The following is a 26,645-nucleotide window of genomic DNA, read 5'->3' as shown; positions in this document are numbered from 1 at the left end:
CTTTGGTGGGTGGGGTTTCAATCTTGTGTCCTTCAGAAGTAGAGAGTGACGTTCTGGTGTTTTTTTTTTTTTTTTTTTTTTTAAATAAGTTAACGGCAACAATTGACAGAGTCTTAACAGAGGACTTAATTGAGAATGAGTGAAACTTAAAAGACTGAAATGACAAAATGCAAACTTAGAGGACTGAAATGAAAAATGATGAAACTTAGAGGGTGAGTTTTACATTTTGGCCTATTTTTTTCAATCTAGTAACATTTATTGTTGTTACACTTCAATTGAGTCACATTATCGACCATGTCACCTTTTTTTTTTCTTCATTTTTTAAACAATATTAATAAATAAATTAATAGTGCAACTTTACAAATTCTCTAACTCATTAAATCCAACTCACTATGAACAACCTTACACATTCTTTAACTCATTAAATCCAACCCACCATTAATTTATCCTTCTTTCAATTTTTAACTCTTCATTTTTCCTTTCAAAACCATTTCACTCTTTTGAAATTCAAACCCTTCAATTGTCACTCTTGTGATTAACTGTGTTATTTTTAGCACGATAAATTTACAGTTGCTCTCTCTAACTCCACAAAAGTTGCCAAAGTGGCATCAAATTTGGAATGCCCCTTTGAGGTTTGTTTTTTCCCTTCTTATTTTTTCTTTTCCCCCAACTTTAGTTTTTCCATTGGATTTCTAAAGCTTGTGGATGATATGTTTTTTTTGTGGGTTGCCAACAATGTGATCACTTTGAGACTATAGGTGGCTAGGATTGGTTTGTCAGTTATGAGAAGGGTTTTCAAGAATTAGAAATCTCTACAACAACTTCTTAGGTACACAAATAATCAATTCATGTGATATGGAATTGAATTTCTTATAATGAAGTTCACAAAAAAGTATTGCTTAGAGGCATCTAGTAGTAGTAGTACACTAGTACGCACTCAGAAAAACTCAAAGCAGCCGATTCTACAAAACCTTTATGTCCTTCCAAAGTCCATTATTCCCCTTCCCTCACGTGAGCTACACGTATGGTCCGTTTCACCCAACAACTTAGGACTTAGGTTGTGCAGATACAGAATCCCAAAGTAAACTGATTCCTTGATAATTTTGCAAAGTAAGACTTTGATTGTTATAGCGTAACGATGGTACAACCGTAGTCCCAAAACCAAAAGGCAGTTTAGCAACGAGCAAAATTGAAATACAAAAATAATGCTATTAAAAATGTATACAATATTACAAAATCTTATTTTTGAAGATGTAATTGCGTAAGAATGAAAATATATAGAGGAGGAGGAGAAGGATGGAGTAGAAGAAAGACAAAAAATAAATTCTTCAAAAATGAAAATGGGATAAGAACAAGAATAAATTAAGAAAGAGAAAAGAATAGATTGCTTTCTTCTTTCAGTGTCCTTCAATCTCTTCTTCATTCACTCAACTGCAACTGCTCGTCTATTTAAGATTAAGAAGCTCTGTCTGTCTATCCTTACAATGGTAACTTGGTAAGGTAGCCTTCAAATCATTAAAAAAAAATCTCTGGCTCTGAAATTGATACATAATAACATCTGAGTTCATTTATTGTTTTCTCCAATTGGGTTACTCTAAAAAGGATAAAGAAAAAAGAATGGCGTTCTTACTGCCAGTGGCCTGGGGAATGAGCTGGGGATGGGGCCTCTTACTGGGAGCTTGCGGAGTCGGCGCTGCCGTAGCAGCTGGAACTATACTCCGTAATACTAACAAAGGTGGATTCCATAACACTCTCATCCACAAAAACGAGCCCACCACGCCACCAGTCACCCACCAGCCCACAGCAAAGCAAGTCACCGTCCAGCACACCCTGCCTCCAGTCACCGTCCACCAGACCACCACGCAGCCAGTTCACGTCCAGGCTCTCCAGCACAAGATGGTATTTGTCGCTTTTTAGCAAGTTGTTTAATTATGTAGCATCTTTTTTTAAAACCAAAATCAAGTTCAAAGTAAACCTTGATTTCGCCAATGTCAAGTGCTATGTAGTAATCACTTATGTGACAAATTAAAGTTTAGTTCCAAATCGATCATGCCACATCAGTAATTACTTGAATAAAATTCAACTTTGGTGAAATTAAGAATTACTTTGAACTCAATTTTAGTAAAATCGAGTTCTAAAAAAGGCTATATAACTAAATAACTTATGAATGATACTTTTTTATAATTCACAAAAATCAATCTTTTTTGCAAAATAGGCCTATTATAGGCTAATGTTGTTTGTACTATTATATTGCCTACAATGATATTAAATACTTCTTCCTTTTTTGAAAGAAACAAACACACACAAAATATTTATATTAAATAAATAAATAAATAAAAACCCCCCACACACAAATTAAAAAAAAAAAAAAAAAAGAGGTTATAACTTACAACTTATAACCAAAAAAATAAGCATAATTCACATAAATTTTTTTAAAAAAAAAAAAAAAAAAAAAAACATGAATCACACACACACATATATATAAAGAGTTTAAAGCCAAAACTAAGAGAAAAATCCAATTAAATTTTAAATTGGATTTTAATTATTGTCTAATTTTGCGCCACATGTGTTATCTAAGTTTTTTTTTTTAATTTTTGTTCTATGTGAGTTAATGTTATGTAAAAGACAAAGTGTCTAATATAAATAAACCATTAAAAGCCCAATAAAATAAAGTGTAAACTCATGTATATATCCAAAAAAAAAAAAAAAACTCATATATATATCTATGGCTTAAAAGGTATAACTCTCTTATACTAAATATAACTCGAACTTATATATGTGTAATTATGATTTTTTTTTTAATTGTAATGTGTATATACAAGGCTTATACACTATAATATAAACTAATAAAAGAGAAAATTTGATACACATAAATCTTGTAAATAAATTACTTTGTAAAAGATTATTTTAGTACTAATATTTAATCATCATGCAATGATGTGCTAAAGAGAAATCATCCAAATGCATCACACATATTTTCCTTCTACCTTATCAAAAAAATATTAATACATTTTTTCCTTTCTCACTCATCCATTTTTTTTTCTTTTTTTTTTTTAATAATATAAATATTACGGTTCTTCTTCTTCTACTTCACAGTCCGAAGTGGAAGAAGATGCAAATGAGGCTTCTTCTAAAAAAGAAGAAGATGCAAAGAAGGCTTCTTCTGAAAAAGAAGAAGATGAAATTAAAAAACTGGGCAAAGAAATTGTAAAGGAGGTCACCGAAGGTATTGTAGAGGAAGCCTTAGAGGTCGCAGCTGAATACATTGAGAATAGTATGATGGGACCACCCCAAAAAAGTATAGAGCAATTCAAAGGGCAAGCTCGGCTTCCGAAATTCCCAGTCCCGATACGCTACAACATACGGCTGAAACCGGACTTGAACGCATGCAAGTTCGCTGAGTCCGTGGCTATCGAGCTCAACATCGTGGCAGATACCAGCTTCATCGTCCTCAACGCTGCTGAACTCTCTGTTGATACCGCCTCCGTATATTTTACCCACTCTTCTAATTCTAAGGTACGTATCAGGATATCATATCATTTTTCTTTTATTTTTAAGATTAATATAACTGCATGCATGCTTTAACTTATTATAAACATTCTTTTTTTTTTTTTTTTTTGGTAAGTATTATAAACATTCTAAACTATATATTGTTAACTTTCATTAGTTTAGTTTTAGTCGCTGTTGCTCAGCTTAGCTGATCAAATACTCAACCTTTTTATCTATTGTGAGTTTGCAATTATCATATTCATGGGCAAACCAAACGCCGTGTCGTTCAAATTAAAATACTGAATTTATGAATGCATATATTAAGTTTTGGATACTTGGGCAGGTGTTGGAGCCTTTAAAAGTTCACGTTGTTGAAGAGGACGAGATTTTGGTTTTGGACTTCGCTGACACCCTTCCCATCGGGATCGGATTTCTCACTGTCCACTTTCACCGAACTTTGAACAACAAAATGAAGGGCTTCTATACAAGGTACACATTTTTGCTGCTAAAATTAAAAGTTTAGCCACACAAATTTTTTCATAATTTTTCTTTTTCCACAACTACTTACTTGCTTTAATATAATTGATGCATAATAAAAATGATGTAAGTGGTGTCAACTGTCACCTCAACATGTTTCTATGTGAAACTTATATTGCTCCATTCACAACTTGTCAATTCTCACCTTAGCAAGCTGTGCATGGGCTAGTCAAGACGTGTTTGCACTGGTAAAGATGTATATGTGTGTGACGACAAAAAATGGTTTCAAAAATGTTCTTGGGAATGAGAATCATTTTTATAAAAGTATGTTTTGCATTCCACATGTATAATATCAACTAGGATGTGAATCACTTAAAATTTTAAGTGATTTTTTTCATCTAGGTAAGTGTTGACTTTAGTTTTTTTGCATTTGAAAAACACAGTTAAAAATTATATATAAGTTCTCTCAAGTATACTTAAAATGATTAAATTTTTATTTCCAATACTATTTGAGATTATCAGTCTGGCCTTTGAACATAACAATTAAAGGTTTAAGTTACTGTTTGTACTCTTTTTAATGGGATTGAACCTATGATTTCACCCTTCACCATTTACTTATGAATGGAGCTAAATGTCTTCTATTTTTTGCTAAATAAGAATTTTATTGATAATGTGTATATATTTTAAATTTTTATTTTGCTTTCCAGTACATATGAGCACAACGGTGAGAAGAAGAATATGGCAGTTACACAATTTGAACCAGTTGGTGCTAGACGATGCTTTCCATGTTGGGATGAACCTGCTTGCAAGGTATCACAATCTCTCTCCCTCAGTTAATTTAAGATATTGTACTTCTTTGCTACTTTTTTCTGAAATCAAATCTTATATCTGAACACAATTCATGCTGAATTTTAGAAGCTAGTGTTTTGATAATTGTGACTAAATTATTTTTGGATTGGAAGTAGATTTGTTTGATTCTGTTTCTAATGAATGCAAACAAAATTGCTTATTTGGCCCTTCTTTCTTTTTGGGCATGAGTGTTGCAGGCTATGTTCAAAATCACATTGGACGTGCCATCCAAACTTGTAGCTCTTTCCAACATGCCAATAATTGAAGAAAAAATAAATGGGGATCTGAAGACAGTTTCATACCAAGAATCACCGATAATGTCTACATATTTGGTGGCAATTGTTGTTGGTTTGTTTGATTATGTGGAACATCTTACATCTGATGGTAAAACAATACACCATGTTCACTGTTTCTCATGGTATCATGATCCCCGTTATTGATAGTGTAATCTTACATTACTTTACAGGAGTCAAAGTTCGAGTATACTGTCAGGTTGGTAGATTAAATCAAGGGAAATTTGCATTGGATGTTGCTGTTAGGACACTTGAATTGTACAGAGAGTAAGTTTTACTGTGAATCACCACCAAACTACTAATCACGAGACACAGTATACACGTCTTAAGCTAAATAATGAATTTAAGTGGACACTGGATCATGGTTATTGGCGATATCTTAAGTTGTTACATTTTGTTGCTTATGCTGTATTATTTGAAATTCTGATTAACCACGAAAATTTCTACAGATACTTTGCAGTGCCTTACTTTCTTCCCAAATTGGATATGGTTGCAATCCTTGATTTTGCTTTTGAGGCCATGGAAAATTATGGTTTGGTTACATGCTGTGAAACAGATTTGCTCTATGACAATCAATATTCCATGGCTGCTAATAAGCAGAGGGTAATATGCATGCTGTGAATGCTACTTTTTTTATTGTTAGAATTTCATTTGGCTAATATAGTTTGGAGCTATTGTTTTAATAGCACTACACAAAATGTTTAATTATTATTTTTATCTAGGTTGTGATTGTCATAGCCCATGAACTAGCACATCAGTGGTTTGGCAATCTTGTAACGATTGAATGGTGGACTCATTTTTTTTATTTTTTTTTGAGAATAAAATGGTGGACTCATTTGTGGCTGAATGAGGGGTTCGCAACATGGGTATTAAGTGCATTGGGTTGCAATAGATCCAAACTGAGCTGTTTATTATAATTTCAAGACTGGTTTATTTAACTATGTTCTAAACTTGAGCCAGACTCAATTTTATCAGCAAGCTTGATAACATGCTCATCCTTACGTCATTTATTTTGTTTATTAAGCTGAAGCGTGTTCACATATATTTATGAAAATACATGCTCACTTATATTTACTTATGTTTTAGGTGGTATCGACCAAGTTCCTTGATAGGCTACTTTTCTTCATTTATGGCCCGATAAAAAATTAAGTTCATCAAGCTTGTATTCACACACAACTTTTTAACCATGAATTAGACTATTCATATGACCAACTGCATAAGTCAAAAAACCGATAGTTTTATTTATCTTATAAGTTATGACCTTATTTATAATTTTTTAAAGAAAGCTAATTTAAACTATATATTTTATTATATATATATATACAAGTCAAGCCTCAGGTTCATGAACTTGTCCACTAACTTGATACTATGATTGAACTTGACTTGGTTATCAATCAAACATCAAAGGTTGGCTTCAGCTTGGCTTCCTTATTAAAATAAACTAACATAAACATTTTTGTCTGGAATGTAGCCTAAGCTCTTCGTAAATGGATTTGTTTCTTTACAGCCAGCATGGGTCATGTGACTATATATTTTTCTTTATTGATTGCATGCTTGTAAATTATATATCGGTTATTATTTGACTGTGTTCAGGTTAGTTATTTAGCAGCTAATCACTTGTTCCCAGAATGGAAAGGGTGGACTCAGTTTCTTGATGACTATACAGAGGGTCTTAGGCTGGATGGGCTAGCCGAGTCCCATCCCATTGAGGTAATTCTACATATGCTGTTTTTCTTTTATTGGTATAATTGCTTTGAGGATTTAGTATTATTATTTTTTGAGTATATCTCAATTTCAGCATACATTTTTAGGTGGAGATAAATCATGCAAGAGAGATTGATGAAATTGGCAACGCGATAAGTTACAATAAATGTGCATCTGTTATCCAGATGCTGCAAAGCTATCTTGGTGCTGAATGCTTTCAGGTTGGTTGATAGATTTTTTACTAGTATAGGTTGCAAGTAGAAATATTTCTTATTATTCAAGAAACTCGGTTCCCTCTACCTCAATTTCACATGAAATTTATGTCATTAAAACCCTTCATAAATTCAGTCTTCGAGAAAGATAGCAATAGGAATTTTCTATTTGCGAGTTCTGAAGAGGTTAGAGAGGTTTTGTTCAAAGTTAGTTGGATATATAGTATGAAAGAGGTTTAGGAAGTCACCATTAATGTAATGAATTGTATATAATTAATATTTTGAAAAGTGCTCATTTCTATTTATATATAGAAACAATGGTGATACTCATCTAGATAAGAAAAATTAGAAAGCATATCTACTTGATATCTGGTCTCGATTAGCTTCCAGATTCTTTCTTGGCTGCCATGTAATACTTTTATTTTATTTTTTGATAAGGAATAAAATTCATTGAAAAAATAGATTAAGAAAATACAATGAAAACAAGGCACAAGGCACACAGGCAGTATGCTATAGCAGCAACAGAAAATATAAACTAAATAACAATGAAAGTACAAAAAAATCAAGCAAATCAGGCATAGAATTGAAAGTAACAACACCCGAAGTATTTCCCGTTCAAACAAAGTCTAAAAGAAGAAAAGCTTTAACTCATGAATCAATCTTAAATTCCCTTCAAAAGTACATGTATTTCTTTTCATTTAGATGACCCACATGAGACAACGAGGGGTCTTGCTCCAAAGTACCATAGTTCTGTGTTCATTGAACTTGCCTAATCAACTAGCTAAAAGATTCACAACACCATACATCGTGACCCAGTGAACCCTAAATAGTGAACACACCATATTCCACAACTCTTGAGCTACAGGGCAATGTAGGAGTCTCCATGATCCTCACACATACAACACCAATCCTCCACCACCACTTGTCACCTCCATAAAATATCAATGGTCAAAATTTTCCCCAACACAGTTGTCCAAAGAAAGAAACTAGCCTTTGTAGGCATTTTTGGCTTCCACGAAGGGTTCCATGAAAATTATAGCAAATTTGCAGGCTGTAAAACCCTATAAAAAAGATCAGACATTGAAAACCCTCTGAGGAGAGTTTCCAACATATTTTATCCACCCCATTTAATCTCAAAAGTCTAGAATATATGAGGTCCATAAAGGAGATAACCAATTTTAACTCCCAATCTTGAATCAGTCGAATAAAACTAATAATCCAAATAGTAGTTCTTCTCTGACAATGGTAGCAACTCCGCCACTGAAGCGTACTTATCATTGGCAATATTGTATAGTTCTGAAATTCTAGCGATCAAGAACAGTGTTGGTGAGTGGCTGTTAGATGAAAAAGAGGTTATGGTGCAAACCAGGAAAAGCTATATGGAACTTTACACCACGTCTCACAACCAAGTCTCTTAGGCTATTCCGAGTCAATCTAAGTGGCAACTCGGTTTGACTGAGGAGGAAAAGAGTAGTTTGGACGGTGATGTGACTGATGAGGAGATTAAAGCTGCTCTTTGGTCGTTGAAAGCTTACAAAGCCCCGAGGCCGGATGGGTTGCATGCAAGTTTTTTCCAAAGGTATTGGTTAGTGGTGGGAGACTCAGTTAAGGCAGAAATTAAAAAGGTGTTTGAGGATAGGAAAGTCCTTGATTATTTAAACAAGACTCATATAGTCCTCATTCCAAAAATTCAAGGGCCTAAGAGTATTGGAAATTATAAACCCATCAGTCTATGTAATACAGTCTACAAGATAATTACTAAGATAATTGTGGACAGGTTAAGACCTTTTCTGAGTGGGATTGTTTCCCCATTTCAATCAGCTTTTGTGCCAAGAAGAAAAGGGACAGATAATGTTATAATTGTTCAGGAGTTAATACACACTATCAGTAGGAAAAGGGGGAGTGTAGGGAACATGGCTATTAAAATAGATCTCGAAAAAGCTTATGATAAGTTGGAGTGGAGTTTTATTAGAGATACACTACATCGAGCTAACATTCCGGTAAGACTTATTGACATCATTATGAGCTGCGTCACTTCTGTTAGTACTTCAATTCTTTTCAATGGGGGCTGTCTTGAAGAGTTTAGACCTTCAAGGGGTATTAGGCAAGGAGACCCTCTCTCTCCTTACCTTTTTATCCTTTGCATAGATTATCTTGGGCATATTATTGCTGAAAAATGTGAGGCAAAGTGCTGGACTCCAGCTAAGGCATCAAGAGGAGGTTCGGCTTTTTCACATCTATTCTTTGCGGACGATATTGTTCTATTTGCTAGAGCTGATCTGACCAACTGTTCCACTATTCGGGATGTGCTTGATCAATTTTGTGATACCACGGGGCAAATGGTAAGTGAAGCTAAATCGAGAGTTTTTTACTCGCCCAATGTTGATAGGGATACAAGGGAATCCTTCAGTGACATTCTTGGTATTCAGTCTACCCCTAACTTGGGGAGATACCTTGGAATTCCCATCAAAAGTCAAGGATCATCTAACCAGGATTTTAACTTTGTTCTAGAGAGGGTCAAACAGAAATTGTCAGGTTGGAAGGCTAACATGCTCTCCCTTGCTGGAAGATCAGTGTTGATTCAAGCCTCATCGTCTACCATACCAAATTATGTGATGTAGTGTGCCCATCTCCTAAGCAAAATTCTAGATGGAATTGACCGAGTTAACAGACATTTCCTTTGGGGGTCAACTGAGCAAGCTAAGAAAGTAAATTGGGTTGGATGGGATAAGATAACGAGACCTAAGGCAGAAGGGGGTTTGGGTCTACAATCGGCCAGGGGCAGGAACATTGCTTTGTTATCTAAGTTGAATTGGAGATTCCATACAGAGAGCGAATCTCTTTGGGCCAGAGTTTTAAAGAATAAGTATTGCACTCAGCTAAGAATCCGATCTAGAAGTAGTGACAAATTGCCATGCTCTCAAATCTGGTCTGGTATGAAGAAAGGGAAGAATGTTTTTCTTCAAGGTATTCGATGGCTGCCTGGGAGAAACAGTAACATCAGCTTTTGGCATGATAATTGGTTGAACCAGGGACCGGTGAGGCAATTAATTCAAGGACCCCTGCCCCTAGCTAGTGAAGAAGATAAAGTAAAAGATATGGTCACCGCAATGGGATGGAACTGGGAAAGGATTCCTTTTGAGCTTCCTTAGTGCATTAAGAAGGAAATTCAGGCAACCCCTTTTGCCATGACTAGTGCTAGTCAAGATAGATTGATATGGATGGGGTCACGAGATGGAGATTTTGATTTGAAGAGTACTTATAGACAGGCTGCTGAGTTAGGAGCGCCGCATCAATTTCACGGTAAGTGGGTTTGGACTATTAATATGCTTCCTAGAATACAGTCTTTTCTTTGGATGTGCTGCCATGACAGCATTGGTGTAAAAGAACGCCTAGTGGGTAGGGGGTTGGTGATGGACTTAGCATGCCCTCTGTGTCACAGTGATGTCAAAACTATTTTCCATGCTTTAAGGGACTGTCCAGTAAGTATGAGAACTTGGAATGATATTGGAATACCTGCTGATAGCAACACGTTCTTTTCTCAAAATTTTCATACATGGTTGGCTGAAAACTGTACTGTTGAGAGAGGGGATGCAAGATGTGCAGTCCCGTGGAAGGTGCTGTTTCCTTTTGCTACTTGGTTGATTTGGAATAATAGAAATCAGGTGGTTTTTAAAAGCAAGAATTCTAATTTGAACCTGGCTAAAGAAATAATTCAGAGGGCTAGGGAATATTTTTATTGTGCTTATTTTCCAAAGGTGACAACAGCTCGGATAGTGAAGCAGATTAGGTGGGAAAGGCCAACACGTGGTTGGGTGAAGCTCAATACTAACGGTTCATCGTTAGGAAACCCCGGTTTGGCAGGAGGTGGGGGAGTTATTCGGGATGAGGAAGGGAATTGGCTTGTGGGCTTTGCAAGAAATATTGGCATCACAACCAGTTTTCAAGCTAAGTTATGGGGGCTTCGGGATGGCCTAACCTTATGTGTTGAGCATAATTTTAGCACTGTTGAAGTGGAGCTGGATGCGAGAGTTGTCTTAGATGTCATTACATCCCCGGTTTGCTCTAGCAGCCTAATCACGCCTCTGGTAAATGATTGTAAGCAGTTGGCTAGTCGTATTCCCAGGATCAGGTTCAATCACTGCTACCGTGAAGCAAATACGAGTGCTGACAAGCTTGCCAGGATGGGTGCTGTTCAAGAGAGGCCTTTTGCTTTTTTCTTAAGTCCGCCTTTGGACGCTGTTGGTATTTTTAGATCAGAGATGTCTGGTGTGACCATGCCCAGGGTCTGTCCTGAGGCTGTGGTCTCGGTTTAGCTGGTTTTTAATTTCCTTTCTTTACCAAAAAAAAAGAGAGATATTTTCCAAGGGAAGTCCCTCACACAAAGGATCATGCCAAAATTTAATAGAAGAGCCATCCCCCACCTTAAAGATGATAAAATGATAAAACTCATCCCACCCCTTCCTAATATATATTTCCATAGACAAACCCCATGAAGGCCCCTGCACACTATTAGCACTCCAACACCTAATCCCCCATTCTGAACCATTGCACAAACGGTCTTCCCCTTAAGTCTTGTTCTTTTAAGGTCCATCTTTGTCAACCAATCATTTTCTGCTGTAAATGAGACAATTTTTAAAATCTATTCATTGGATTAAGAAGCTCATTTTGCTCATTTGTAAAGTATTTCTTATGTAATCGTATGTCAGACATTAGTTAATAATCTTTTTTCTTGCATCTGTAAACACTTTTTCTCCCTGGGTTTTAAGTAACTGTTTTGCCCTCTTTTTTTCCTGATTTGTGTATGCAATCAGAGGTCACTTGCTTTATATATAAAAAAATTTGCTCGCTCAAATGCAAAGACAAAAGATTTATGGGTTGCACGTGAGGAAAGATCCGGTGCACCTGTGAACAAGCTAATGAATTCATGGACAAAGCAAAAGGGGTACCCAATCATCTCTGTCAAAGTCAAAGATCGGAAATTGGTGTGCGAGCAGGTTTATTGTGTCTGGTCTCTTTCACCCTTTATTTCTTGAAATAACATATCTTAACCCTGATGTATACCAAGTTGTGTTATTTTGTAATGAGTTTCACTTAATAATATATTGAGAACTTACTGACTTCTAACAAATGAGTGTAATAATGGCAGTCACAAGTTTTGGCAAGTGGTTCTCTTGGGGATGGGCAATGGATTGTTCCAGTAACATTATGTTGCGGCTCATATGATGTGCAAAAGAATTTTCTACTGCAAACAAAGTCTGAAACTCTTGATATGAAAGAGCTCTTAGGTGACGAAAACAATTTAGCATCTACTTGGGTAAAACTTAATGTCGATCAGACTGGTTTCTATAGGGTTAAATATGATGAGGACCTTGCAGCTAAACTCCGATATGTAATAAAGAACAAATACTTATCTGCAACAGACAGATTTGGTATTTTTGATATTTGTACTCATACCTACTTTTATCTCATGATGGTATGTGTTGATGGTAGAAAAGGGCACTTACCACAACTTATTCGTTTAACAGGCATCCTGGATGATTCATTTGCCCTTTGTATGGCTGGCCAGCAGTCCTTGACTTCATTGTTTACTTTGATGGATGCTTATAAGGAGGAACTTGAATATACCGTGCTGTCTAATTTAATCAATGTAATGTTCACCTCTTGTCTAAGACTTGAGAATATTTCAGTTGTGCGTTTAGTCCTAATTCTGATACCTCTATTACAGATAAGTTATAAAGTTGAAAGAATTGTAGCTGATGCAACCCCTGATTCGCTGGAATTCATTAAACTATTTTTTATTAGCCTTTTCAAGGGTTCAGCAATGTAAGTTGTCCTATATACCAATAATTGAAATTCATATGGTGGTCCTTGTTTAAAAGTCATTCTGGTTGCTCTGCCTGCCGTTTTTTCAATATAAGTGATATCTTTGAAGTTGATTGTATTCCATTTGGTTGAAAAAGCCCCATAAGATGTTAACTATTAAGGCACTAGAATGTATGACAATATATTTCCTCAAATTTATAGCATAAAAGTATCATTTCTTTATATACTGAATAATTAGAATATTAACAGGTGATTAATATGCTACTGCCATTAATACATATATGACATTTTCTGAATTTAAGTCAATCTTTTTCTTGCTTAAATGGAGATGCTTATAGCAAATAAATAGCAGTCAGAGCTATTTTTTTCATTAAATCTTGGAGATAAATGTAAATGTCTCAGAATGCAAAAAAAGAGAGCTTTAAGGAAGAAGAAAAAGTCACTTAAGGATTGTTGTGATTCCCCTTTCAAGTTTTGTAGTGATAGACTCACAAAGTTTTTACTCAGGATCTAAGATGTAGATATTTCTTGCATCATGTGGCTGGCAAATAGTATATGCATATTTATTTCTTTTATTTGGAGATACTCTATATATGCGTAGTAAAGATTAATAAAACTGTCATACATACTAATAACTCTATTGAATAAACCTTAGAGATCATGTCTGAAGTTGTGTAACATGTATAAAACTATCTAGGAAGCATGTAGGATGTCAGAAAATGTTTTAGGGTAAGGGGTCTTTGACTTGATGGTTGCAGACCACCACTGAGTTCTATCAGACCTTATATGCTAATGAAAATCCAGTGTGTATCACTAAACCAAATAATGAACACTCAAAAAACTTTGAGCAACCCCAAGAGTCTTATAGCTCAGTAGCATTGCTTGCTCTCCTTTATGAGGAGAATCAGGGTTCAAATCCCCCTCCCCCATTGTTGTAGCTAAAAATAATAATAAAAAAAAAAAAAAAAAAGAGAGAGAAGAAGAAACTTTGAATTGACCAAGATTAGCTTCTTTTTTATTTCATTCTTCCATTAATTTTTTCTTCAATATTTGAATTTCTTTGCAGGAAGCTTGGTTGGGAGCCTAAGACAGGTGAGAGTCATCTAGATGCAATGTTGAGAGGAGAGGTTTTGACTGCCCTTGCTGTGTTCGGAGATGATCTGACACTAAAAGAAGCAAATGGAGATGATCTGACACTAAAAGAAGCAAATAGACGTTTTCATGCATTCTTGGATGACAGAAATACGCCCCTACTCCATCCTAACATAAGAAAGGTTGGTAAAAAAACCATTAGTTAATCAGTAGTATTTCTCCATCTACAATACCTATCAACTTTTCTAATGAGCTGCAGTCGCAGGCAGTATATGTTGCTGTAATGCGTGAAGTCAGCACCTCAAACAGATTTGGTTATGAATCTCTTTTGAGAGTGTACAGAGAGACTGATTCGAGCCAGGAGAAAACACACGTTCTAAGTAATAACATATCATTATTTAAAATGTTGCAAAATATTTGAATCTCTCTAGTATGTTGGTGACATGTCTCTTTTTGTGCTTGTAGGCTCATTAACTTCTTCTCCGGATCCCAACATAATTGTTGAAGCTCTCAACTTTTTGTTGTCTTCTGAGGTAGGTCAAAAATTTTTCATACATGTTGATAAAGAATGGTCTGATGGAGCTAGGGATGTTGATGTTGGCTTTATTTCCCATTTGATCTAGGTTCATACCCTAGATGCTGTTCTTGGACTAGGCGTTAGTAGGGAAGGACGTGAAACAGCTTGGACATGGATGAAGGTAATAATCCATTAGTAACGTAAAATGCAAAAAGGTACATTGCATTGAAGAATTTTAAATGTTCATTTGCATGCACTATGTCCATGCAATACATTGATCAAAATTGTCTTTAAACAATTAAGAGACTGATCTAAGATTTTGCCTATGGATTTGAGGAAGACAAAGGAATTTAAGCGTATAGGAGGACAGGGCACTGTCCTTCTTTCATGTAGGAAAAACATTCATCGTGGTGCACCCAGTAGACCTTAGACCTTTTCCCCCGACTCCAAAGAAGACGAAGTTCTTCGAAGAGTTGCAATTGAACCTTTAAGATCCCTATTCCTAAGGTGTTGTCTAAGTTTTTGTGATTTAAGGCTCAAGTATTTGTGGAATCCCATTTGATTGATCTAAACTTGATAATGGAGCTCCTGAAAAGATGCAGTTGTTTGTGAAAGTAGCAAGTCCTGAGGACTTACATGCTTAAGATGGACGGACTAAATAGATTGTACTATTGTAGGGGCTTTAGATTTTGGATATGTCAATATCAAGTTAAGCCACATCTATATCATATTTTCTGGTTTTAACACAACTACAGTTCTAATTTATTTTGGTCAAAAATTCCATTATGCTTCTATTACAATTCTTTTTCTAGCTTATTGTTGTTGGAATCTTTAGGTATAACATGAATGAAAGGGTAAATTGTTTTTATTTACTTTGATACTGAACCCCTATTATTCTATTCTCATGTTCATCACTATTACATACCACTTTTCAATTTATTTTGGTCAGAAATTCCATGCTGCTAGTCTATAACAATTCTTTTTCTAACTTATTGTTGCTGAAATCTTTATGTATAACATGAACGAAAAGGGTAACTTGTTTTGATTTACTTTGGCACTGATCCCCTATTATTCTATTCTTGTGTTCATCAACAGGAACATTCATAATTCATCACTAGTACATACTACTTTGTTATCTAATGCATTTTTTCTGCTCTTAAATGTGATTGAAAAACAGGATAACTGGGAGCATATTTCAAAAACCTGGGGTTCTGGAAATCTAATAACTCACTTTGTCAAGTCAATTGTCTCGCCGGTTTGTCTCTCCCTTTCTCCTTCTCTCTTCTATTTTTACTTGTTAGTCCCACAAGTATCAGTTTTTGTCCTCTATGTCTCAATTAAAAATTTAGAAAATTTAAATTCAAATGCATTTTATCAGTTATTGTTATTGCTCATCTTTTTTTTCTTTTTTCTTTTTCTTGTTATGTTTTATCTATCCCCCAGTTTGCTTCGTTTGAAAAGGCCAAGGAAGTAGAGGAGTTTTTTGCAAGCCGTACTAACTCCAAGATTGCTAGAACCTTGAAGCAGAGCATTGAAAGGGTTCATATCAATGCAAATTGGGTTCAGAGAGTTCATAATGAGGAACATCTGGATGAGACAGTGATAAAATTGATTTGTCAAGGTCGTGAAATTTAGTGTGTAATACTATGAAGAATCAATAAAATGATTGGTTAATAAAGGGCTTATAGGCGAGAAACTTTGTTGTCCTTAGACAATATTGGCCGCCACAAAAATTATGCTTAATGGTTATTGCAAATTTCTCCCAATGATACAACTAAGTTGATAACTCTTCAAGTAGCACTCTTGAGAAAATTCTTGTGAATTATTCCTATACAAATGGTGAAAAAGTACTCATATATGAGTATATGACTATGCATCATTAATTACTTATAACCAAGGGCGTTATAGCCCTTCAAAAGGCACCTTTGGAGAGACACTTTGGATGGTGTTAACATTTACAAAACATACTAGTCATTGAAAGCACCTCAAAACCATTATCTAATAAATTTCTGTAGAAAAACTGCTTTTCCAAAACTCGATCAATCGAAATTTACACTTGGATCAATATAGCTTAAGAGCTCAATAGATTGACACCACATGCTGTTCAGGTAGGTGTAAAAAAGAAAAAAGAAAAATTAGGAAATCAACCCACTCAAGCTTCAATCGATCACCATGAATTAAGCTAACTCGATTGATTGAGATAGGAATCGAGCCCTCAATTTGTCTCTTCAACGACATTCTCTCCATTTTTAACCTTTTATATATTATAACCTACTTTTTATATATGTATATCCAATATGTTTGACACTTTATTATGCACTAGTCGCTAACCCGCATATTACGCGTGATAATATTTTTAGAATGATCTCATTAAATTTATTTTTTGCAGTTTGGACTGATTTAATAAATAGTAATGTATTTCATAATCATATTTTTATTTATTATAGAAACAATCACAAATGTAATATATAAAATTTTTTTTCGTACAAAAATGAAAACAATAGAATTTTTCTCAAGAATTCAAAAAATAGCAAAAATATTAATTTTTTAATAAAAATTATTTATAAACATATTTTGTATCATTAAAAATGTATATAAATTTTGAAAATTATTTTTTTTAGTTTTAAACAAACATTTTCAAATCCAATTGTATCCATTGTATAATCAAAAACACCAAAAAAGCATATAAAAAAAAAATCAACAAAAACTACTATTCAAAAAAAGAAAGGGAAAAATAAAAATCACATCAAAGTCAAACTTCTTCTTTTGAATGTGTAGAACATTTCAAAAGTGATGTGATCAAGGCAAATATCCAATGCATAATCAAATTTAAAATTTTTAATAAGATTTTGAAGTGACACATTAGAAATATGTCATTATTCCCAAGGAAAAAAGTGTTGGTTATAACTTTATATATAATGATTGTAACCAAGAGTACAAAGGGGAAATTTAGGGAAATGTTTTTGTAAAAATAATAAGTATTGTGTTAATACTATCATAATCTAATCTAACATCTAATCCAACATATGAAAAATGAATAGACAAATAAATAATTTTAAACACAAAATTGAATTTGTTTTCTTAAAAATCTCAAACAATACACAAATGAGATAAGGAATATGAGCAATAAAAAATATTTGCAAATGCTTGAAACAATTACTCAAGTATCTAAAAATATCATGTCGTACATAACAATTTGCTGACAATTTGTTAAACAAAATATTTACAAATAGTGAAAGGAAACTACACAAATACCATCTTCTTCAACTGCATTAATTGTTCTCCATCATATTGTCTAGACTATTCTGTTGTTTTCCAAATTAACTAAAACCTGACAACAACACAAAATATGAACATATTATAATATGATTTTTCCCTAAATTTGGTCAACAACATTAAAACTATTTTGTGTTGTAAATTAAAATGATAAAAAAAAAATTGCATCAAGTAACACATAAAGTTAATCAATAATAAGACAATGGGAGTTACAAACCTCATACAAATCCAATAAAAAATGGGGGAAAAAATGAGAGAGAGGGTGAGAAATAACCTTTTTGTCTGGGAAAAATATGCATAAAATGGGAGAGAGTGACAAATTTATAGTAAGAAGACGAGAATAAGAAGAACCAAAATAAAGGAAGATTAAGGGACAAAATTATATATAAAGTTAAAACCGTCTAAGAGAAATATGTATAGATAATACTTAATTATAACATCAAAATTAAAGTAGTTGAATATGTAAAGTTAAAACCGCCTAAGATAAATTTGTAAAGCCAATGTATTTATATATTTAATATTTTCAAAAAAAATTAAAGGTAAAAAACAAATATGAAAAACAATAATGATGTGGAAATGACGTGGAGGATGAGGTGGCTTAATCTCAAAGTCGCAAGAAATTAAAAGGTGGTCATTGCTTAAACCAAAACTCTGTCTTAGAACTAGAGAAAACACACGCATGAAGATGTCCCTAAACACCAAAAATTCACATCTTGTTAGTACCCTATGGCCTTGTGCTACTCCCTTAATTCATGAGCATTTACATGAGAAAACCAAACTCTTGTTCAAAAGCGAGACCACCTCTATTCTTTTATATGTTTCTGTTATACAGACATTTAACTTGTAATTAATTACATTAAGAGTATAAAACTCATCCTCTAAACATATAGACAGCACTTATCCATCCTAATGAGACCATGAACTTAAGTGCCCAACTAACCACTTATCAATAGCGTGTCGTTAGCCATTCAACCTCTTTCAAATGAATCTATTAAAGGTTTGAGTTTCCGCTATTGGTGATTCTTTTAAAAGGGTTTTAATCTAATTCTAATGGATGTTATCCTTACCAAATCTTGAGACAATGCTTTGGTGAGAGGATTTGTCAAGTTATTACTTGAAGATTGAGAGTAAATTGGTCTTTTAATACTACATTCTGTTAGACTCTATTTGTTTTAATGTTAATGTTTTTTAGAAAGTATGTCATTTTTCAAAAAGTATTTCCTGTAAATTATCTCATTTTCTTATGTTTGTTAGCAACTTAAATGAGTTAGAAAACGATCTCATAACTTCCCTTATTTTGCTTGTTGTGACATTGAGATGTTTTCCAAAAAAAATTAGTAAAAAAAAATAATAATTAATGTGTTGATAGTTTTTTCAATTTCTGATAAAAATGATGTCAAATTTTTCTAAAATAAATTATTAACTATTACCCTAAAGGTATCCGTTAGCATAAATCTTATAAATTTAGCTACTCATAGTAATTGAAATAAAACACAAAAATAAAATATTAAGTATTAAATTAGATAATTAAAATAGAGAAATAAATGTTTACACTTTTACAGTGCTAAAAAGAAGCCACATGCAGCTGCCTGTAGCTCCAGCCCTAGCCGTACCCTTACTTTTCCGTTTGCTCATATTTATATCACACAAAGACACATGCCTATATATGGCACTTAAAAGAGAGAAGCCTGATAATCTGACATATTCCTTGTACAAGACAGACAAGGAGTTTATTAATTGTAGGCCACACGTCCAGGACGTTAAACTTGAGCTTTAATTATCTTTCTTTAATTTTTTATCTTTCTTTTCTTTTATTCTTTCTGCACCTCAAACCTGGACATTAGAGGCTGTTTGGGAACTTTTTTTTGCTCACTCAATTTTTGTCACTCAATTTTCATCACTCATCACTCATCACTCATCACTCATTTTTCATTACTCATCACCCATCACTCAAAATCAATACCCGTTTGGCTTATTAGTACAATGCCATAACTCAAAAATTTTCATCACTGTTCATGGGCCCCAGCTCTGTCACATGTCCAGATGGTTCTGTTTTGTTACCCGCGCCTTGCTACTCATCCCCATTTCATCAGCTTCTCTTTTGTCATTTCCCATTTCCCCTTCACTCTCCCAAAGCAGAAAAACCGATACCCATAAAAATGCATCAAGCTCCCTCGCCTCGTCAGGCCCGTCGCCAGTGAAGAACACCGATCTCTCGGCGCCATCTCCTCCGTCGTGACCCAACGGGGCCGACGAGCATAAGAAACAGTACCCATTTCCCGATTTTGTCACGGCCGGTCTCCTCCGACCCAAGACGGTGCTACCTCGACAGTTCTGTACTCTCTCACTTTTTGTATTTAGCTGATTTGTGTGTTTTGCATTTGGATTTTAAGAAAAATGTTCTGGGTTTTGCAGGGGGGGTTCTTCAAACTTCATCTCGCCGAGGTACCTAGTTGAATCCCTAGGCAGATTTCAACTCAGGCATATAAATAAATCATCACTTTTTTTTTTGTTACTTTGCTGCTTCATACCTCGACAGTTCTGTACTCTCTGACTTTGTGTATTTAGCTGATTTGTGTGTTTTGCATTTGGATGGGGGTTCTTCAAACTTCATCTCGCCGAGGTACCTAGTTGAATCCCTAGGCAGATTTCAACTCAGGCATGTAAATAAATCATCACTTTTTTTTTTGGTACTTTGCTGCTTCATACCTCGACAGTTCTGTACTCTCTGACTTTGTGTATTTAGCTGATTTGTGTGTTTTGCATTTGGATTTTGAGAAAAATGTTCTGGGTTTTGCAGGTGGGTTCTTCAAAGTTCATCTCGCCGAGGTACCCAGTTGAATCCCTAGGCAGATTTCAACTCAGGCATGTAAAAGTCATCACTTTTTTTTTTGTTACTTTGCTGCTTCAATATCAATGAATACATGAATTGTGTTTACTTTTCTGCTTCAAATCTCACGTTCTTTACTTTAGAGGAATTAGTTTACTTTGCTTTAGAGGAATACATGAAAAATGTTGTCTTTGCTGCTTCAAGTCACTATTAATCCGAGCTCTGTCGTCCATTTTAGAGGAAGTAGTTTGTCTAATGTGGTCACAAGTGCATAACAAATATTACTGCTAAAAGACCATTATTGCATAAACTCATTAGAGCCCAACAGTTTTTCATTTTTAGGAAAATTAATTAGGACTAGTTAGAACTAAATTTAGTACAAATCTACATGCATTTTCTAAACTGAAAACCCCATAATAGGGGACACAAAACTTTAGCACTTCAACTATTCAGACACGGATAAAAATCATGAATTCCAAACTGGCTGAGCACTAGTTTGGACTACGGATTATATATATGTAGATTAACATTCAAGCAATTCAAGCAGTTGGCTTGGCTCTAGAAGGTAACCTTATGTTTTTTCTTTTTCGGATAAAGTATAGCATTTTTCTTTGGACATGGGGCTAAATCTGAAATTCAATTAACAACCAAAGCCTCTTGATGAGCTGTAGGATCTCTGTGTGATGCATGCTGTGGTGCAACTAAAAATTTTCAATGTGATGCATAGTGTAACAAAAGTTATATTCATAAGCCATTTAACACACATCATACATAGAGTGAAACTCACCAAGCATGTCAGGTAGTGTAAAATTGCAGCAAACATCACAATTCAGCAAAAAGATATGCGACTGCACAAAGGAAGTAGATGTATGTATGAGTACTAAAGCAAACATTTGATGTGAATTGGTCTTGGTTTGGGTTGATATTCCAAGTACCTTGCATAATGTCACATTTTAAAACTGTTTTATGTAATCCCTCTTTCTGTGTATGATTTTTTGTCTTTTGCATGCGACTTTCCCTCTCTTTCTGACTGAGTATATCTGTTTAATTTGTACAGGTATCTTTGAGTTTTATGAATCTTTGACCGAGTATTTGACGAATTCGCAATATTTAATTTTTTAGTTATTATAGAATATAATCATGAGACTTTTGGTTTCCTAGTCGTGTTTGGCTCTTTCTTTACTACCAACCACTTATATAGGCCTTTTCTTATTCTCTTTTTCCTTCTCATCGTTGTCCACTTGTCCTGCAAGAATGGGTTTAAAAAAAAAAGGGCACAGTTCATAATTTTTGTTGTTGGGGTGGGGGAGTTCTTTTCTTGTGCTAAAATGTTATTTCTAATATATGCTTCATAACACTTCTATTGTGTGTGTACTTAAATCTGTGTATCCAACTACACTACAAGCATTGGCTTATTATAAAGGTATTTCTCTTGGTTCCTTTTTAAAAGTTTCCTTTATATAAACTCCCCACATATTTGTATATCTTAAAATCTATTACACAAATAATTATTTTACTCATTGCATCATTAATAACTGATGGTTATTGCATCATCACATGTTTGTTTGAAGACTGACTTTAAAGTCAAAGAAGTACGAAAGAATTCAGGGATTGATTGGATCAGATTTTTTGTGTTAGCCAATTAGAAATTACAGATTAATTTTTTTTTCCTGCCTGAATAATAACTAAAGACTTGAGGATGCCATCATTTTTTAACCCTTTTTTTTTTTTTTTTTCAAATAATGTTAATTTTATACATTTGATGTGAATTGGTCTTGGTTTGGGTTGATATTCCAAGTACCTTGCATAATGTCACATTTTAAAACTGTTTTATGTAATCCCTCTTTCTGTGTATGATTTTTTGTCTTTTGCATGCGACTTTCCCTCTCTTTCTGACTGAGTATATCTGTTTAATTTGTACAGGTATCTTTGAGTTTTATGAATCTTTGACCGAGTATTTGACGAATTCGCAATTTTTAATTTTTTAGTTATTATAGAATATAATCATGAGACTTTTGGTTTCCTAGTCGTTTTTGGCTCTTTCTTTACTTCCAACCACTTATATAGGCCTTTTCTTATTCTTTTTCCTTCTCATCGTTGTCCACTTGTCCTGCAAGAATGGGTTTAAAAAAAAAAGGGCACAGTTCATAATTTTTGTTGTTGGGGTGGGGGAGTTCTTTTCTTGTGCTAAAATGTTATTTCTAATATATGCTTCATAACACTTCTATTGTGTGTGTACTTAAATCTGTGTATCCAACTACACTACAAGCATTGGCTTATTATAAAGGTATTTCTCTTGGTTCCTTTTTAAAAGTTTCCTTTATATAAACTCCCCACATATTTGTATATCTTAAAATCTATTACACAAATAATTATTTTACTCATTGCATCATTAATAACTGATGGTTATTGCATCATCACATGTTTGTTTGAAGACTGACTTTAAAGTCAAAGAAGTACGAAAGAATTCAGGGATTGATTGGATCAGATTTTTTGTGTTACCCAATTAGAAATTACAGATTAATTTTTTTTTTCCTGCCTGAATAATAACTAAAGACTTGAGGATGCCATCATTTTTTAACCCTTTTTTTTTTCAAATAATGTTAATTTTAGAGCAACACTGTGCTCAAAAGTATAAGAACTTTTAGCTTTCTATGTGGTTGATATTTTAGCTCTTTCTCTACCTCCTAAGCCTTAGTCCTTGCTTCTTTTGACTGTGGAGTCCCATGTGAACTTGAGGCAGTATTACACATGTTCTTTTTTAAACATACAGTTTGGAATCTGATGGCATATTTAACCACTTCAGGTGTTTCACTTTTTATTCAGAACCAAACACCAATAATCTGTTCTTGTTTGGTGAGGTTTTGTTATTTTGGAGAACTTATCAGTTATTTGATGTCTCACACATTATGGATTAAGGCAAGGAACAAACGGAACTTAAAATTCAGACCTTGTTCAAATTGTGCCAAATTTGTAAACTCAGAGGTAATCATTTTTTCTTTTCTTATTCTTCATTTAGGAATTCTCTTTATATTCTGTGTTCTTACTGTATTTCCAAAGGAGTTTAGATGAGTGTGTGATTTCTTCACATATATGGAGAAGGAAAGGATAATGTAACTTTTAGATTTTCTACTATTGACAATTTACATTTTTGTACCTAAAAATTAGTTAAGAAGGTGATGTATATGGTTGCTTTGCTGATAATTACAGATATGTAGAAAATATTTTTAGCACTTGAGGGAGTAGCATACCAACCTAACAGTCAAAACACTGCAAGACTTTGCTAATTATTAAGGTATTATGTTCAGTCCCAATCTTCTGTAGACTTTAAGGTGATGTATTTTGATTTTTCTAATTAGTTGGATTTATCTTTATCAGATTTGAAAGACAAATTTCGAGCATCAACATTGGGATTGGAATAATTGGCACCGACAAGAAATTTGGGTAAGCTTTTTTTTCCTTCCTCACTAAGCTTGTGGATGGTCTTACACTTGATGTGAATTGGTCTTGGTTTGGGTTGATATTCCAAATACCTTGCATAAATGTCACATTTATAAACTGTTTTTCAAGAGGATATAAACTGGTCATGTGATTGCATTTTTTAAGATTTTTGGGAGAATGTGTCTACATCACCATTCTCCATATGGCATGCTACTCACAGTTCCTTTGTTTTGAAGTTTATTCACTGAAGCTGAAAGTTCAATACTGGTGTCTGGGTAGCTTTGGTCTATGCATGTTCATGAGATGGCATTTATTTTTCTGTGTGCCAGGTCTTGAAGAATTGTGGCGGAAAAACGTACCTGTGATCAACTGATCACAGTTTGTAACCCGGGTAAAATAGTCTAACAGTTCACTTGCGTGGGACTTATAATTCTAGGCTAATACATATATAAATGAAACCAATTACTTAGCAATATAGTTAAATGAAACAAATAATTTTATGGATTATACATAAGCATACTCTTTTTTTTTTGGGTTTTGATAAATTACATAAGCATACTCATTCTGTTACATGTAACTTTTTAATAGGTTTAAGAAGAGACTACTATTAAAATTTATTATAAATCTAATAGTAAGTATATTTCTTGAAGGATTTATTAGTTGTGCTCCATCTTAAAAAAATATTAAATGCTGATCTTAATCATGTTCATCAATTGCCAACCTTCCAATTTCTTGGTGTTGATGATGAGAAAAGCTGGAATTGCCTGTAAGATTGTTTTAAGTCCTTTGTGCACACATAATGCACAAAGGACTTAAAAATTCATTATTTCTCATCTCACCTATTGGTTTCTCTTTGTGGGTGTTAATAAATGTCTGAAACGAATAGCTATTAGCAAATGTTTTAGTTACATGATTTTATTTTACAAATTCAATTTTGGTGTTGTAGTAAAATAAACCAAGATTAAATTTTATATTATACTCAATAACTTTCCCGTGCATCGCACGGGTTAACAACTAGTTCATTATATTTAGAATTTTTGGTGTCATTGGGCCATGGCTTAGGTGGGTTTAGAGTTGGTAGCCATTAGACTACCTCTTTAGTTCAAACGATCAACACAACAAGAAGCCTTAGTCCCAAATTTTTGGGGTTGGCTATGAATTCTCAACAAATTAGTTAAGGTCAGTTACTTGTATTCTTTTATGTCATTCTTTTCAATCCAAAGTCATAATCTCTATTACTTTCTTAATTGACATATTCTTTTTGACTACTTATGCCAATGTTATTTTCGGTCTTGCTCTACTTTTTTTCCACTTCGTCAAATTGAATAAACTCACTCTGTCACTGATGCAATAATCACTCTCCTTTAAACTTGACTAAACCATCTCGAGCAGCTCTACCTCATTTAGTTCAAACCATACTAGTAAAAAGAATGTTAAATGTATTAGAACTATGTACTGACATTATATATATAATTATATGTGTGTAGATATATTAGAAAAAGAAAAGTCATAACCATGTCTTCTGCCACTACTTATGAGTCCACCTCTACCGGCCATATGTGCGATATGGATCGGTGTGTGGAAAGGACCTCGTTGTCTATCCGTAATTTCGGTAGGAGGTTCTATGGATGTCAGCAGTGGGCGCCGGTTAGTTTCTATCTTCACATGCATTATCATTACATATTCGACTTGTCATTTTTTTACTATCTTTGTTGACCATCTTATATATGCCTTCAATGTTGTATGCAGGACTCTGATCAGGCATGTAAGTTCTTCAAATGGTTGGACAAGAATACATGCCCACGTGGCCGTGCCACGGCACCACTTGTCCACGAAAGGTTTGCGAGATATAAGGCCGACGCCGTAGCTGCAAGAAATGAAAGAGATGAGGCTTATGCAAGGGAAGCAGAAGCATGGGAGCTCCTAAGGAAAGCAAAGCGCAAGGGTGAAAAAAGTAATCTCAAACTCCGGATTGCTGAAGACAAGGTCTATAAGTATAGGGTAGCTTTATTTTTGTCTTGTACTGTATTCGGGGTTTATTTTGTGTTCTCTAATGTTTTTGGGGGTCATTGCCATACGCAACTGCGTCTGCCATGAACCATTGACGGTCACGTGTATGTACATTACACTTTGCATGCCCTGTTTTGAGTTCTTAAATTTTTTGCAGAATGAGAATTGTGTTTGTCAGCTGTTTGCTGTACAGGGAGGTGTTGTGTATAGTAATGAATGTTTCTTGAACAAAACAGGTCAATCTATTATCATTCGTTTTATGCATTATTTTATATTCAATAATGAATACTTCTCCATCAGTTACTATTTTTTGCACGTATTCTACGAAAAAAAAAAAATTTATTTGGCCCCTTCAGTGTATAAGACAACAACGTGTCTTTATCAATAAATAAATAAAAACAAAAAGACGTCTTCATAATTTTTCATTTTGAATAAATTTTGTTTCGTTATTTTTTAATTATATGTTTTTATCATTTTTTTACTTACTTGGAAGTTTTTAAACTTTTTTTCCCAGCGTATGACCAATTTTTTTTTATCTCCCCATAGAATTATTTAAACCTTTCTACGTTTTGACAATTTTTAATTTTGTTATATGTTTTTTGAACCGCACATTTTGACATTTGGCCCAA

General features: G+C 34.0%; 1 protein-coding gene and 1 long non-coding RNA gene across 3 annotated transcripts; both read left to right on the top strand.

The window, feature by feature from the left end:
• The first annotated feature begins 1,512 nt into the window (after positions 1-1,512).
• LOC112007170 (aminopeptidase M1) lies at positions 1,513-16,216 on the top strand. Its single transcript, XM_065774790.1, has 19 exons — positions 1,513-1,899; positions 3,097-3,516; positions 3,833-3,978; positions 4,674-4,776; positions 5,013-5,199; positions 5,282-5,375; positions 5,558-5,711; positions 6,702-6,818; positions 6,920-7,033; positions 11,839-12,021; positions 12,174-12,456; positions 12,553-12,674; positions 12,753-12,850; positions 13,917-14,124; positions 14,208-14,322; positions 14,408-14,475; positions 14,566-14,640; positions 15,637-15,714; positions 15,903-16,216. The coding sequence occupies exons 1-19, from the start codon at positions 1,618-1,620 to the stop codon at positions 16,092-16,094; spliced, it is 3,039 nt and encodes a 1,012-aa protein (XP_065630862.1). The 5' UTR covers positions 1,513-1,617; the 3' UTR covers positions 16,095-16,216.
• A 6,918-nt stretch (positions 16,217-23,134) lies between these two features.
• LOC111994489 (uncharacterized) lies at positions 23,135-26,283 on the top strand. Of its 2 annotated transcripts, XR_002881094.2 has the most exons (6): positions 23,135-23,550; positions 23,776-23,860; positions 23,944-24,009; positions 24,336-24,397; positions 25,494-25,653; positions 25,756-26,283. It is a non-coding gene; the product is annotated as an uncharacterized LOC111994489 (long non-coding RNA). The 2 variants fall into 2 exon arrangements; XR_010629512.1 differs by lacking the exon at positions 24,336-24,397 and having other exon boundaries at positions 23,137-23,550.
• The last annotated feature ends 362 nt before the right edge of the window (positions 26,284-26,645 follow it).

This window comes from Quercus suber, unplaced genomic scaffold, assembly GCF_002906115.3.
Source record: "Quercus suber isolate HL8 unplaced genomic scaffold, Cork oak 2.0 scaffold_98, whole genome shotgun sequence".
Taxonomy (NCBI): Eukaryota; Viridiplantae; Streptophyta; class Magnoliopsida; order Fagales; family Fagaceae; genus Quercus; species Quercus suber.
This window is presented reverse-complemented; position numbering and strand designations above follow the sequence as displayed.

Excerpts from the sequence above, each read along its gene's own strand:
- LOC112007170 (XM_065774790.1), top strand. The coding sequence starts at position 1,618 with ATGGCGTTCTTACTGCCAGTGGCCTGGGGAATGAGCTGGGGATGGGGC. Across the intron at positions 3,979-4,673 it reads ATGAAGGGCTTCTATACAAG|TACATATGAGCACAACGGTG; the intron begins GTACACATTTTT and ends TTTGCTTTCCAG. Across the intron at positions 14,323-14,407 it reads GGAGAAAACACACGTTCTAA|GCTCATTAACTTCTTCTCCG; the intron begins GTAATAACATAT and ends TTGTGCTTGTAG.